Here is a 15,064-nt window from a genome sequence, read left to right as displayed (position 1 = left end):
AAAATCGTGTGCACCAGCTTCGCACCTGGACCCATCTAGGCGCAATATCCAAGTTGCATCACATAGAACACGCGACACGCACTGTTGCGTTCATATTAACGTTGTTTTCAACTTATAAAGGGGTTACATAAAATATGTCTTAGAATTAATTTATTATTCGCATATTAGTTTATGAGTACTTCTAACAAATTACCAACAATGTGCTCACAGTAACTAAGACACGATTTCTTTACGCCAATGACAACTGCATTTCAACGGCAGCTATGCAATGTGCAAAGAAAGTTTAAGAAGTGTATTTGCATAAACGTTATTATTAGCTGTGATAAGATTAGTTGAAGAAGCTGAAAGTTCTAATGCTATAAATCTTTTGAAGTAGCAGAAGTGCCAAATGCATATTCCGCATAGTGATAGAAATCAAGAGCATAAGTAATGCCTTTTTAAAAGCATACAATCGTTTTTCAAATGTCTGTGGTCTAAATATAATTTGAATTCTCATTATATTCGACTTTATTACGAATCGAAAAGAAGACCGGTAAAAGTGTATTTGTATATACTAATTTATTCTGAATTAAAAGCCTTCATTTTTGGTTTTTCTTCAGAACTTATTGAACAACAGTTGTTCAATACATACACCCGATTACTGTATACGCCTATAAATTAAAGTATTGTAAATCATAATTTTAGTGAATGTTTAGGTAATTCAATTGTGATTTCAAGAGTGTTTTTAATTTCAATGCTTAGAAGTTCCTGTTAAGGGACAATTCACCTCGATGGAAATGAGACATCTGGTTTATATAGCTAATAATATTAGCTAACAAAAACCTATATTATATATATATATATATATATATATATATACAAAAATTAAGGGGCATCCATCCAGTTATTTAAAAAGAAAATATATTTGAACGAGTACCAATTTGAATAAATCTACGATGTAACACAAAAATTAATAAAAAAACACAAAACCTACACATAATAAATAAAAGACTCAATTACCGGTTATATTTACAAAAAAAGAATTATATATTTAATTTAAAAATTAAATTAAATATAATCGATGTAATAAAAACTTAAATACAATCAACCACCATGTTCAGATAAGTGAAACAAATTTAATAATATATAGAATCAACCAAATAACTTTTTGAAAATGTTGTAAAAATCTAACTACTGCATATTTTCACAAATTTATATTTTTATTTGAAAGTACAATCCCAGTAAAAAAAATTTAAAAAAAATATCCAAATGAGTTTTCCTCAAATAACAAAAAAAAATATTTTAGCTCTTTTGCTATCATAAAAAAAAGTTATTCCTCTTTATGAAATTCTATATCAGTTTTACTTCTCTAACATTATTGGTAATAAAAAACTGATAACCTGTTTTTGTGATCTTCAAATAATTAATACTGATCAATTAGAAACATATTTTATTTTACAGTAAATCGACAATTTATTTAAATAGTGTAGATAAGACAAGAACTGTATTCGATACATGAAAACATTTGTTAATCTATGACAAAATATTTTTTGGATCCTAAAATTTCAGAAAAAAAGTTAATGCTAATTGATCGGTAAATTGGCGAATCAATTATTTTAAATAGTTACATTGGACAATCAAAAATAACAAAAAATATGTCGGTACTTGAAATACTTACTTCATTTTATCATTACGTGCCTAATCAAATAATGCTGCTGAACAGTAATGATTTTGATTTCATAACAAACATTGGTGAAATATTCCTTTACCATGAAACAATTACTATCTAATGTCTCAAAATTTATTAACTTTCTCAATCGATTACATAAAATCAATTTGTTGATAGAAATTTAAAACAAGAAAAAAAATGTAGACATAATCATGAACGAACACATCGTGAATCTAATCATCGGAATATGCAATGCAGATTCACACAATCAATTTATGTTATGAGTCGTCATTTCACGCGCAAAGTCAAAGATTAGCAAACACATTTACATTAATTCACAATCGCGGTGATAAATATACAAACACACAAGGTGAAAGCTTAATTTGCAATAAAAATACACATTTGCAATAAATAATTTCAATATTTCTTTGTATGATATCTTCTTGATTATATTTACAAACTTTTTAATTTTTTTTTCAACCGAATCGCGGTAACATCCGTATACCTTTTACGTATAAATCAAAACAAAGAATTGTATGCAAATAATTTAATTCTATAATAAAGCGACTTCAAAAGTTTGGTTATTCTTTTTTGTTATATTTTTAATTACAATCTGTCAGGACATTCAGTAATTGGGGTGTCTATTAATAATCACGTGATCGACATTTTAGGGATTTTTGAACCCCCTCCCCCTTGATGTTACGTGGGGATATTCAAAATTACCCCCCCTACCAAACATCACGTGTATTTTTATTTACGTAAAAAAATTGTAAAATTTTTGCTTTTTTTCAGGTAAAAAATAAATACACGTGATATCTTACTATACCCTTCCCTCCCTCACGTGATGTTTTGTGATGTTTTGTCCAACCTTCCCCCCTCCCCTTAAAAACCCCACATGATTATTGGACGCCCCCTTATTGAATGGATGGCAACCCAGTAGTTGTCGAATCCAGTTGTGACTAACTACATTCGAAGTATTTGTTGATATTTTATTATTATATATGCAGCAATACCCACGAGAGGCGATTTTCATTTGAGACTATATTCGAGAACTATAATCTCAAGTGGAAAGACATCAAAGTTGCAAGATGTCGGACTTGGACGGGGCTGAGATCGAACCAACGATCCTGGGACTAGTTGGTGCTAGCTCACGTCGGAAGTTTGGTTATTTGACCAATATTTTCTTAATTTTTTGTTGTTTGTTTTTATTAACAACAATACGAATTAAATAGTCTTATAAGATTTCCGTGATGACTTCTTAACAACGTGGCTTTTTTTTTTTAGAATAGCCTATCTGTATTATATGAATTCACTATTGGGGTTTCTCTAATACTGATAACCTTTTATTGAATGCTGGAATACATATATAATATATATATATATATATAATATATATAATAATATAATAAAAAAAACGATGTCAATTGATATCCAAGGCTGGTATCAGAAGTAATCAGAACTGATTACGCCACCGCTGGGCCTAGTTTGGTTATTCGACCAATTTTTTGTTGTTTATTTTTATTACAAAACGACCAGAATTAAATAGTCTTATGAGCTTTCTGTGATGACTTTTTAACAACGTGGCTTTTTTTTAGAATAGCCTATCTCTATTTTATGAATTTATTATTAGGATTTCTCTAAATCTCTCCTTTTATTGGATGCTGTAATGCTAATGAAGGACTATTTTCACTTGGAAACGTATTGCAATCTATATTTTCACAAGAAAACTGATGTCACTTGATATAAAGCTTGCCCGTAGGTAAGCGTTTAAGAGCGACGAGACTTGATTCAGAGGTCCAGGGTTCGATATCCACTTCGAGCAGCCTGTTACCAGGCAACAGTGACAACGATTTTCACTTGAAAATACAGATAGCAATATGTTGTGAAAATAGCCTTTAATCCGGCATTACTGCAATACCCCAATTAGAATGACAACTTGAAGGTTGTCTTCTAATAGCGTTCACTATAAAAAATAGAACTATATCTCAGATGGGGTAAGGTCAATCAATGAATTGCCTACTAACCATAACAAAAAGTCTTAGTAATAAGCAGTGTTCAGTACAGCTTATAGAACACATAATAGTTCTGATTGCTATAAAAACTACGTGTATAAAAAAGCTTGACATAAAGCTGCCCAAGACGGGTATCAATCCTGGAATTTCTTATTGAAAGCCCCTAGCTCTAACATCCAAGCCATGGTAAACCTCGACCAGATAACAATATAATTTATGTTATAATTTCAAATTAAATATTGAATTGAAAGTTCAAGCTGACACAATTTTTTTTTAATTTCACTATTTCAAAGGACTCTATTAAATCTATGGACTATGCGAGAGTAATACAATGTGTTAAAAAATTCACGGTAATACTTAATACTTCACGTTCTACATAAATGTTAAATTATCGATGGGAATATTTCTATACATATTTATAAAACAATGGTTAACAAAGCATAATAGATTCTAAAATAATTAATTTCAAAAAAGAAAATGTGACTGAATTCTCATAGTTTTTGGAGCGCATATCGGTAACAATCAAAACATGCATATTTATTATTTTAATTTTATACTTCAATGCGTACTTTTTCACAAACACTTAGGGCTTTTTTCTGGTGAATTTTGCATATAAAATTAAATTACAAAATATACAAAAGACCTTAACCTACTTGTGGTCGAAACCCACTCCTAACAATTGAATTAAAACAGCGTCAGTTAGCGGACCTTCGCAAGGTCGTATTTTCCGCTCATGGAAGAATCCGTTCAACTCTATGCTTATATTTTCTAGTCGAGTGATAAACAGCAAAAATGAAAGTTGTTGTTAATTATGACATTTAACACAGTTTTACTAACATAGGTGTAAGATAATTATCAGTTCGCTGGACCATACTGACCAACTTTATTACCGAATATTTTGTAGATATCTTACGTCATAAGTCAACCAAAATTACTACAATGCAAAAATGTCTTATTTCAAAAATCAAAAAAAACTTTGAACAAAATTATAGGTTTTCCCGGGTTTCAGTGGTCAGAGATATGGGCTTTTATTCGGTGGTTACAGGATAGATACCGGGCTGATGTGCCAATTGGCAGTGAAAAAATCCCTTGCCCGATATTGCTACTTTAATAAAGAGCCATTGGTTTTAGAATTTGTAAAAGTCAGCAGTTTTGTCATTTGGTTTCGATGCATATTAACGTGAATTAGGTCATATGAATTCAGATTAAGGGGATATTATTTTAGTCTAGCGACTTTAGAAAGGTCGTAAAAACAAAGTAAACAATATTTTTAATATGTTTTTTTTGACAAGTTATTTATTATTGTTTGGAGAATATAGAAAAAATCATATTAAAATTAGTCATACAGTATTAACAACTTTTAGCCCTCCAAATAATCGGAAGAGAAAAGTATTTATATATTATTAATCTATAATATTGTCGCTATCGTATACAGTTATACGGACAAATTAAAATAATGTTTTTTCACAACATAGCGAATATCTGGAAGAAAAATATTTTTTATCACTTTTTTGAATATCTTGATTTTTTTTAAAAAAATGGTTAAAATCGCGTTTGGGGATGAGCGTAGTTCATACTGAAGAGAAGTTCATAAAGAAGATTCTGTAAAAATTTAAAGTAAATCGATCAAGTAGAAGTTGAGAAATCATGGATATCGTAAGGAAAAAATAATACATATACATTTTCAGAAATCCTTTTGTACACATATTCTTGAATAGTTTAACTTTGAAAATATGTGAAAAAAAAAAACAAAATTCTTTTTTTTCAAATTCTAGGCTAAAATACCCCCTTTTGCTGACAATACCATTCATTAATAATTATTTTTTCTGAAATTTGTAAATTTGGCGTTTATCATCATAATTAACTTCCCATAGGGTAAGTTATAGTAATCGCAAAACAATGAAATTTTTTATATATCTTTACGTTTCAAAACCTTCTGAACATTTTGGCACACCTTAGAAAAAATGGATGTATGCGTGTGTGTGTATGTGTGTGTGTGCGGATACAAATTTTCGTCGACGATTTCGGGAACACGGATGAAGAGATTTGAATAATTCAAAAAACATTCGATTCGTATTGATAAGGAGACGTGCTGATTAGTTTTTGGCGAAGACAGGTCTAGCCGTTCCGAAGATATGGGGCAAAAAGTGCCAAAAACGGTAACTCAGTTTTTAATGGAACGGACCGTCCGATTTAAATAATTCAAAACACATTTTACTTGTATTAACAAGGTGAAAAACTTACCAAGTTTTCATAAAGGCAGGTCTAGTGGTTTTGTAGATCTAGTAAAAAAGAGTAAAAAAACATACCATTTGGCGGTCAAAAATGATTATTAGCCATATGCACTTAAAAATTATCAGATATTTTATAGAGATTTTTTAAGAGAGATTATGTTAAAGCAGTACGATTGCTTTGAAAAAAAGTTCAGAATTTCAAAAATATTTCAAAATAAATTTTTCTTCAAAAAGTCTTTTTTTTTCAAAAAAAGTAAATTTTTGTCAAAAATTTATAGTTTCTCAAAAATCTAATTTTTTCAGAGTATTTTTTTTTCAAAAATGTTAATCTTTTAAAAAAAAAATAATTTTTGGTACAGCAATTTGTCTTAAGGCCCGATGCCATGCGCTCCACTAGTCTTTATTATTTTTCAATAAACGGATATATCACGCATATATCGCACTTAATAGAGAGTTTATTAATGTTATCCGGTTTTTCAAAAAACAAGATCAATTCAAGTCACGATGAAGATTGAAGAAATACGGAAACGGCAAAACGGCGACCGCCGCTGCTTGGACGCAACAAAGAAATCTTTACTTGTGATTTTGACATTAAACGCACGCGTCTTTGTCCGACTATGGATGTTTTAATAATACATCTGTAGATTCTTATTGTTGCATAATATTTTAAATTTGTTGAAATACGTAACATAATAATATAAGTTCCATTAATCAGCTGTGAGTAACGTAAGAACACATCGTGTGACTGTATGTTTGGAATCCTTCCGTATGAATTGACAGTTTGCCGACCCCGAGCGTTCAACTGTTAGTAAGAGATCTAGAGAGGTTGTCGAGCAAACACTTCGTTATAAGTTGTTTCATTTTACATAGCATTTTTCAAAATGCTAATTTTACAAAAATACTTATTAATGCTACTACTTTACTCAAGATATTCATACTTGTATTCTTTATATCTTGCATAAAGTAATTGTGTTCTGATCTCTTTGCTCCGTATTTCCGTAACTGCTGGACCTGCCTTTGCCAAAAACTAATCAGCACATCTCACTATCAATATAAATCGAATGTTTTTTAAATTATTCAAATCGGTTGATACGTGCGCCCGAAAACATGGACGAAAAATTGTATCCATACATACATACACACACGTCCATTTTTTTTGAGGTATGCCAAAATGTTCAAAAACCTTCACAACGTAAAGAAATGCAAAAATTTTTAATTTCGATTTTTGGACGATTACCATAACTTACCCTATGGAAAGTTAAAAATATTTTAGAACTTTAAATTGTTTATTGGCTTGTATGATTTATTATTTATATTTATTATTTGCATTATATCTCTACATCTGCATTAGAGAAATAATTTTCAATAAATTCAATAAGTGTCCATGTATATTTGCAATAATTATAATACTCTATAAAGCATGAAAGCTCCTGTTTTTAAAAATACTCCAGAGCTTCTGCGGGTAGTTTAAGTAAAATGTAACTTTTACAAAAGAAGTTTCTTTTTAAATTTTATAAAAAAATATTCAGCCGAATTCATCATACTACTTTTGAATTTACTGCAAAATGCGACGTTATGCGAAAAATATTCAAATTATTTCAACAAATTCACATAATTCTTGTGATAAATGCAATTTGATTTTTTTTGTCGATCAAAACTTTATACAAAATAAAAAATTAAACCTAAATACAAAAATATAAATGTAAATAATAAACAGAATATTAACAAAATAAATGTACAAAATATTGCAATTTGAAATTTACACAAATATTATTATAAGGATCATGCTTAGAGAGAATCAATAAAATTTCAGTATTTTAATTTTTTTTATTCTGTTTCGTTTAGTTATCAGTAACGATAATGGATTTGTATGATTTATTCAAGTTATGTCTCCACATCTGCATCGTAGTAAAGAGAATATTAATTTCGTTTTTAGATTTTTAGTTTTTAAATTCGCAATAATTTTAATAAATTTAAAAATATAGATATACGCATAGATATACGAGTAAATATAATTTCAGTGATTATAAACCTTAGCATAAAAATATTTATTATTTCATTGATTACGGCTTGCTCATGGATAAATAAATAATATAATATATTATATATTAATTTTAAAAAATCGATTTTGTTTTTTTTAAATATTTTTAAAGTTTAACGAATCAATTTTATCCGGAGATATAGATGGTTGATCACGATAATCCTTTTCGAATTCTTTCCTCTGCAAAACTTAGAACGCATTTTTCTCTTTTTCTCAAAACTGTTTTTTTAGAAACGATACCCACGATTTCTCAACTTCTACTGAACCGATTTACTTAAAAAAATTACAGAGTCTTTTTTCTAGTCCTCTTCTTCAGTATAAACTACGCTTATCCTCAAGCTCCGTTTCTAACAATTTTTCAAAAATTCAAGAATATCAAAAAAGTAGTTTTTGTTAAAAAAAACAGTCGATCATGCTGAATCGACATTATTCTAATAAAATGGTACACATAATTTTTTTCTTCAGATTATTTTGAGACTAAAATCATGGGTATGGTCAGGTACCAATTTTTTGGGACCCCCCCCCACTTCATCGCCTTCTAGAATTAAAACTTTGATCAGTTTTAATTTTAATTTTTGTTTAAATTCTCAAAACATTAGTCTCATCTCAAAACTTGTATAAAAATTATAGTAAAAATATTGTTTGCCTTTTATGGCCTTGAAAAATAGCATAAAATTCACACCTTTAGACCAGAACACCCCCTTACTACAATATGTGATGTGTACTGATACTATGCTCAATACTAAGTACCATATTAGTAATTATAAACACTATAAAGCATAAAATCTCTTGTTATATGATATTTCAATTTTGGTAAAAGTGCAAAAAATATGGTAATAATAAATTAGGTCGTTTTGGTAAAAGTAAAAAAAAAATAATGCGACCGAAGTCATAATATATTTGATTTTACTACAATATGCGATGTATAATAACTAGCATTGTCGGTGCAAAAATTATTACAAAACGCGATAAAAAAGACAAATATTTCCATAAGAAAAAGTCAATCAAAGCCGTTTCGAGATTCCATACTACACGGAGAGCAACTATGATCTGTGGATGGAGATACATCGCTTTCCATTGAACTTTGGGAGAGAGGATCAACCAAGTACGAGAAACCATCGGATGCATTTGATATCGTTTGCTTATATCAGACGATGATACTGACGAATCTGAGATTTCTAATCTGCGCGAATAGATTTCGGGATAAAGATGTACCGTCATGCATGCCGCTCGAGAAATTTGATTAATTCAAATTAAACGTCGACATTGCTTCTTGGTCATAATTGCGATTTGGGGCTTGTAATATATTAATACTTCGAACCCTTGCTTTTGATGACACCTACTTTTTGGTGATTTATAAAAATTATCATACCATTCTATCAATGTGACTAATGTGGGTCAGGTTCAAATTGATAGTGCAACCATATTTTAATATTTTTTATATTTGTTTGTATTATTTTATTTTCTAAATTAATTAATGTTTTATGATACCCAGAAAAACAAAACATTAATTCATATTAAATGTCTACATTATATCTTTCCTATTATTGTCATCTGGAGTTTAGAATATTTATTGATACTTCAAACATACCTTTTAATTAACTTCCAGTAGGGCAAATTATAGTTATCACAAAAAAATCGAAAATAAAATTTTTTATATATCTTTACGTTTCAAAACCTTCTGAACATTTTGGCATACCTACGAAAAAAGGATGTATGTGTGTGGGTGTGATACAAATTTTCGTCGACGATTTCGGGAACACGGATGAAGCGATTTGAATAATTCAAAAAACATTCGATTCGTATTGATAAAGAGACGTGCTGATTAGTTTTTGGCGAAGGCAGGTCTAGCCGTTCCAAAGATATGGGTCAAAAAGTACCAAAAACGGTAACTCAGTTTTTAAGAGAACGGAGCGTCCGATTTGAATAATTTAAAAACCATTTGACTTGTATTAACAAGATGAAGAACTGATTAAATTTTCATGAAGGCAGGTCTAGCGGTTTCGGAGATCTAGTAAAAAAAATAAAAAAATGCCATTTGGCGGTGAAAAATGATCATTAGACATATGCACATCAAATTATCAGATATTTTATAGAGATTTTAATAATATGTATAAATTTTGTTTACATTTCTATGAGTTCAATGTTTATCCGTTAGACGGCGACGCTTTAAAAAAAATTTCAGAATTTCCAAAATATTTCAAAATAAATTTTTCTTCAAAAAGTCTTTTTTTTTCAAGAAAAGTAAATTTTTGTCAAAAATTTATAGTTTCTCAAAAATCTAATTTTTTCAGAGTAAATTTTTTTCAAAAATGTTAATCTTTTTAAAAAAATATAATTTTTGGTACGGGAAGTTCCAGCAATTTGCCTTAAGGCACGATGCCATGCGCCCCACTAGTTATATATAATTATATGTTTGCAATTTTAAACAAAAATATTCATATTATTAAACCAATGTGGTTCAAGTTCAAATTGCTTATGCAACCACATTTCATCGCGTTTTATATTTGTTTCTTTTATTTATTTTTATAATACATTTCTATTATAACTAAATTATAAAATCATTTTTATTATCTTGTTTAAAATAAGTTTGTGAAAAGACTAATTGATCAGATTTAAAGAAATAAATAGACATCACAATATAAATCATATAAATAAAAATGCAATTATTAAGCTCAATATGTAAAAAATAATTTTCTCTATAAAATTTCGTCCTTTTCCACTAAAATATTGGAATTTCAGTGCGTGCAATTTCAGTAATAAACAGATGATTCCCACTGGTTATCAATATGTGAACCATATATATATATATATATATATATATATATATATATATATATTGATTGCAAAATAATCAATTTTATTGCATACAAGTTGTTATTGGCAATAAAATATAATTCGTTCATCTGAAGGATTTATTATTGGGTCAATCATCTAACCAACTATGATATATCAACTACGTAATCAGAATAAAGTGCTGCAGATTCCCTTTCTTATCCTTTCATTTTAATCTATTTGAGCAATATTTCTGGTTTCTTCTTTATTATTGTATATTTAATAATATATATTAAATTTAATACATTTTGAAAAAAGCGAAGAAGAGTCAAAATTAAAATCTTTTCTTGATCTCATTTCAATATTGCAATATATTGCTCAAATTCAAACAAATAAATAGACGTTGCAATGTTAATATAATATGCATTTTTTTGATAGAATGATAAAAAAGTCCATATTTTTCAAATTTAATTATTTGTATATTTTATGAATAGAATTTTGGGAAAATTATATAATTGTGACCCCTACCCTAAATATAAATCCATACATACAAGTCCATATAAATCAATAAAAATAGAAGAAATTGATTTAATATTTAAATATTATACATTTAAAAACGCATAAAAAAGTTGAGTTCGTAATTTTCGTAATTTTACTCTCTTTGAACTCTCTTTTTGTTATCAAGAGCACTAGGATGTGTAATTTCAAATCTTGAATTTTTCTTTTCAAAGAATATTTTGTTAGATTGCTATTTAATTAAATTACTTATATTTATTATAATAAATTTTGTGGTGTCACCACTACATATGTATATTTATATAATAATAATAATGGGTAGTGCTGCCCCAGATCCGTGAGCTGAGTTAAACTTCAACTCAATTCTGGGAAAAATAGTGTGAGAGGTTTCCCATTGCCAATTCACACCGCAGTGCCCGAAATGGGCTATTTTTAATTGGAAACATATTAGAAATTTAGAATTACAAAATGTAAAAATTAAACGAAATTTAATTAAAAAAATGTTGCTCCCAGGGGCTTAAATGCTTCCAAATTGATAAAAAAAATCCTGTATAAGTTTTAGCTCTTAATATTTTCTTTTAGATAGTGCGCAATTCAATCAAAGTTTTATATGGAATTTTTGTTTCTTTTTCTTAATTACAATATTTATTACAACTGTTAAATAATTTAACATCTAGCAATAATAATAAATAATAACATAAATTTAAATAAATAAGAGTACAAAGGATAGATTTTACATTAAAATGATATCCGTAGTATGATGATTTAATATAAAATAAAAGCAAATAATAATAAAAATCAAATTAATAAATAAAATAAATAAAATTTTTGAATAATATAATAATACTGGAAATAGCATGGAAAAATTTTCAAAAATTTTAAAAATGTTTTTTATATATAACTTAGCGATCAAATTAAATTGTGAAGATGACACGAATTGTAACTTTTAATACATTTGTCGCTAAGTTATACCTTAAAAACATTTTTGAAATTTTCGATTTTTTTTCCATACGAAGCTTTGATTGAATTGCGCACTATCTAAAAGTTAATATTAAGAGCTAAAACTTTTAGAGAATTTATTTTTATCAATTTTATTTGAAGCATTTGAGCCCCTGGGAGCAATAAAATTTGAAAATGTCCATATTAAGGACCACCCTAATATATATATGTATATATATATATATATATATATATATATATATATATATATATATATGTGTGTGTGTGTGTGTGTGTGTGCGGGTGTGGTTTGTGTAATCTAAACAGTTTTTTTCTTCAAAATTTTATGTTAATTATCTAAATCACACTTTAATCCTTTTGGGCACAAAATCAAATGAATCAATATAACAATTATATTATCCATGCAGATGTATTTTCCAAAAGGTTAAACAGGTGATAGTCATAGAATACAATATTATTGTCCGTCCGCTTGTGGGATGCAAGAAACCCGGCAGCCGAGCGGACGAAAACGCGATAACGCGGTTCGCGAAGAAAACGCTCTGGGAAGTGAACGTCGGCCGCCGTCCCAACTATCCCCGCGAAAGATTCGAGCAGCTGAGTAACAGATAAAAGATTATGACGCTCTTCGTTCATCAGTTGGACGGGGGAATCCCTATATATACGATTGAAGATCGCATCAAATCACACAGCACAGTCACACAAGACAATCACAGACACATCCCTGCAGTGTCCATCTTAGAAAATAGAAACATGAGAGCGTTTGTGGTGAGAAACAAGGATTTATTTAACATTTCTAAGTTCGAAACTTTTCGGTGGAAAATAGTGAGATTTTTCTGGTAAAAAGCTCAAATCGTGCGTCATGATCGATAAACATTCACAGTGAAGGATTTTGTGGATGTAGGATTTAATTTCAATTTGTTAACTTCAAAGTGAACAACGATAAATCGTCTTTGGACGCTGGAAGAATTGGATTTAAAGTCTAACATATGCAATTTTGGTTTATTCAAAAGTACCCCGAAGAAGTCCAAGATTGCTTTCTACGATTTTATCCTATTTTGGATCATACATTTTAAAACAATCTTGAAGTGAATCATGTGATATTTATGGTATTTAAATTATTGGCACGGAAATAAAGTTTGCCAGACAGTGACTTGCAAGTGCCATTACCATTAACATGGTAGTGCAAACATTCGGATTATACAGTATAAATCGAATCCTATCTACTAAAATAGTCGAAACCCTTGAATGAAAAGTATAATAAGACCAAAAATTAAAAGTTTTAATATCAAAAATTTTGAAAATTCTTACTGCTTAAAAGTTCACCATTTTGAAGACACTTTTATACCGCGATTTTTCAAATTATTAAAGTTTTCAAAATCCTTTCCATACGCTACAAAAGTCACCGTATAAAATTTTCTATTTCTATTTATTTCTTCTATAAATAATATATTATTTATTTTTTTCTGCAGTTAGTGACATTGGCGGCGTTGGCACACGCTCGGCCCGAGGCAGGCTACTCATATAACGCACCTGGACGAGGAGGCGGAGGCGGCGGTGGCGGTTTTGGAGGCCTCGGGGGTGGATTTGGTGGCGGTGGTCTTGGCCACGGTGGTGGCGGTTTCGGAGGTGGCGGAATTGGTGGAGGTGGTTTCGGAGGCGGTGGTATCGGAGGAGGCGGTTTCGGAGGCGGTGGCATTGGAGGAGGTTTCGGAGGCGGCGGCGGCGGTGGCGGCGGATTCGGAGGTGGATTCGGAGGTATGTAGGAATAATATATTTTCCCAAAATTTTAAGAGCACGATTTTGATTAAACTTCGTATTTTCACTAACAGTAGCTAACAATAGTGTTGAACAATACTATTACGGAAATAAATGTGAAAGACTTTCGGAAGATCTATTGAATGTAAAAATTACAAATTTTCACAACTTTACAAACTTTCAGAAATTCATGAAAAAATCAATACATTTCATTTGAATTCACAAATTTCTGAAGTGATAATACATAGAATAATGCGTTGAATATAATTTAATCTATCCATGTTCTGTCGAGTAATTAAAATAATTAAGTAGTTAAGATTTAGCTCTGGAATAATGACGGTACAAAGAACACCAGCAAATCAAAACTTAGTGGATTGTGTATTTGCATATATTTCTCTATTTTTTTCATACTTAATCATACTCATTGCATTAAATATGAAAACATAACACTACCATCTTTCCATTATTTCATCTTTTTTCCTTAAAATTAGAAAATATCAATACTGAATAATATATCACCGAACATGTTTCTATCACCTTGGCTGCCTTAGCAATATTCATCACATGTCCTAACATATTAAACTAGTAAATGAAAATTTTCTATTGCCACATCTAATACATACTCTCACATATATTTCTCAATTTCGAAAAGTATTGCACGAAGAATTTCTGTAAATAAATTGGTTTAACGCAACTTTGTTACATATTCTGCACGGTTCTGCATTGTCATCTAATTTATATTTTTAAAGATCATGCTGCCCGCGTAGTTCTAACATTATTCATCATATCGCAAAAAGCATCAAATATATTAATATTATTATTTACTACACATAAGTTACCTGCATGATTAATAATGTGCTAATAAAAAATATAATGCTATTGATCAGTACGAGGGACCGACATAGTTGATCTTTGTCGGAAATTAATGACTAACAAAGTCTATCGTACTCTTCATAATACATTTCTTGTATAGAAAACTTTTGAATGAAAGTCATTATACTAAATCGTTGCTCATATCGTAGTGCAACGTGTTACAATAATTGCCTTTTCAACACGTTTTCTCCTGTTGGAAGAACAGTAATGAGATTGATCTTGTTACCAGTGGCGTTTGATAAGGGGTAAA

General features: G+C 29.5%; 1 protein-coding gene across 1 annotated transcript; it reads left to right on the top strand.

Moving 5' to 3' along the window:
* The first annotated feature begins 12,801 nt into the window (after positions 1-12,801).
* On the top strand, positions 12,802-13,949 carry LOC113376257 (acanthoscurrin-2-like). The gene is made up of 2 exons (XM_026616165.1): positions 12,802-12,951; positions 13,656-13,949. Exons 1-2 carry the CDS (start codon positions 12,802-12,804, stop codon positions 13,947-13,949), a joined length of 444 nt encoding a protein of 147 aa, XP_026471950.1.
* Positions 13,950-15,064: the final 1,115 nt, after the last annotated feature.

Source organism: Ctenocephalides felis, unplaced genomic scaffold, assembly GCF_003426905.1.
Source record: "Ctenocephalides felis isolate EL2017-DRISC unplaced genomic scaffold, ASM342690v1 CF-g0.4_SCAFFOLD_01886, whole genome shotgun sequence".
Lineage (NCBI taxonomy): Eukaryota > Metazoa > Arthropoda > Insecta > Siphonaptera > Pulicidae > Ctenocephalides > Ctenocephalides felis.
This window is presented reverse-complemented; position numbering and strand designations above follow the sequence as displayed.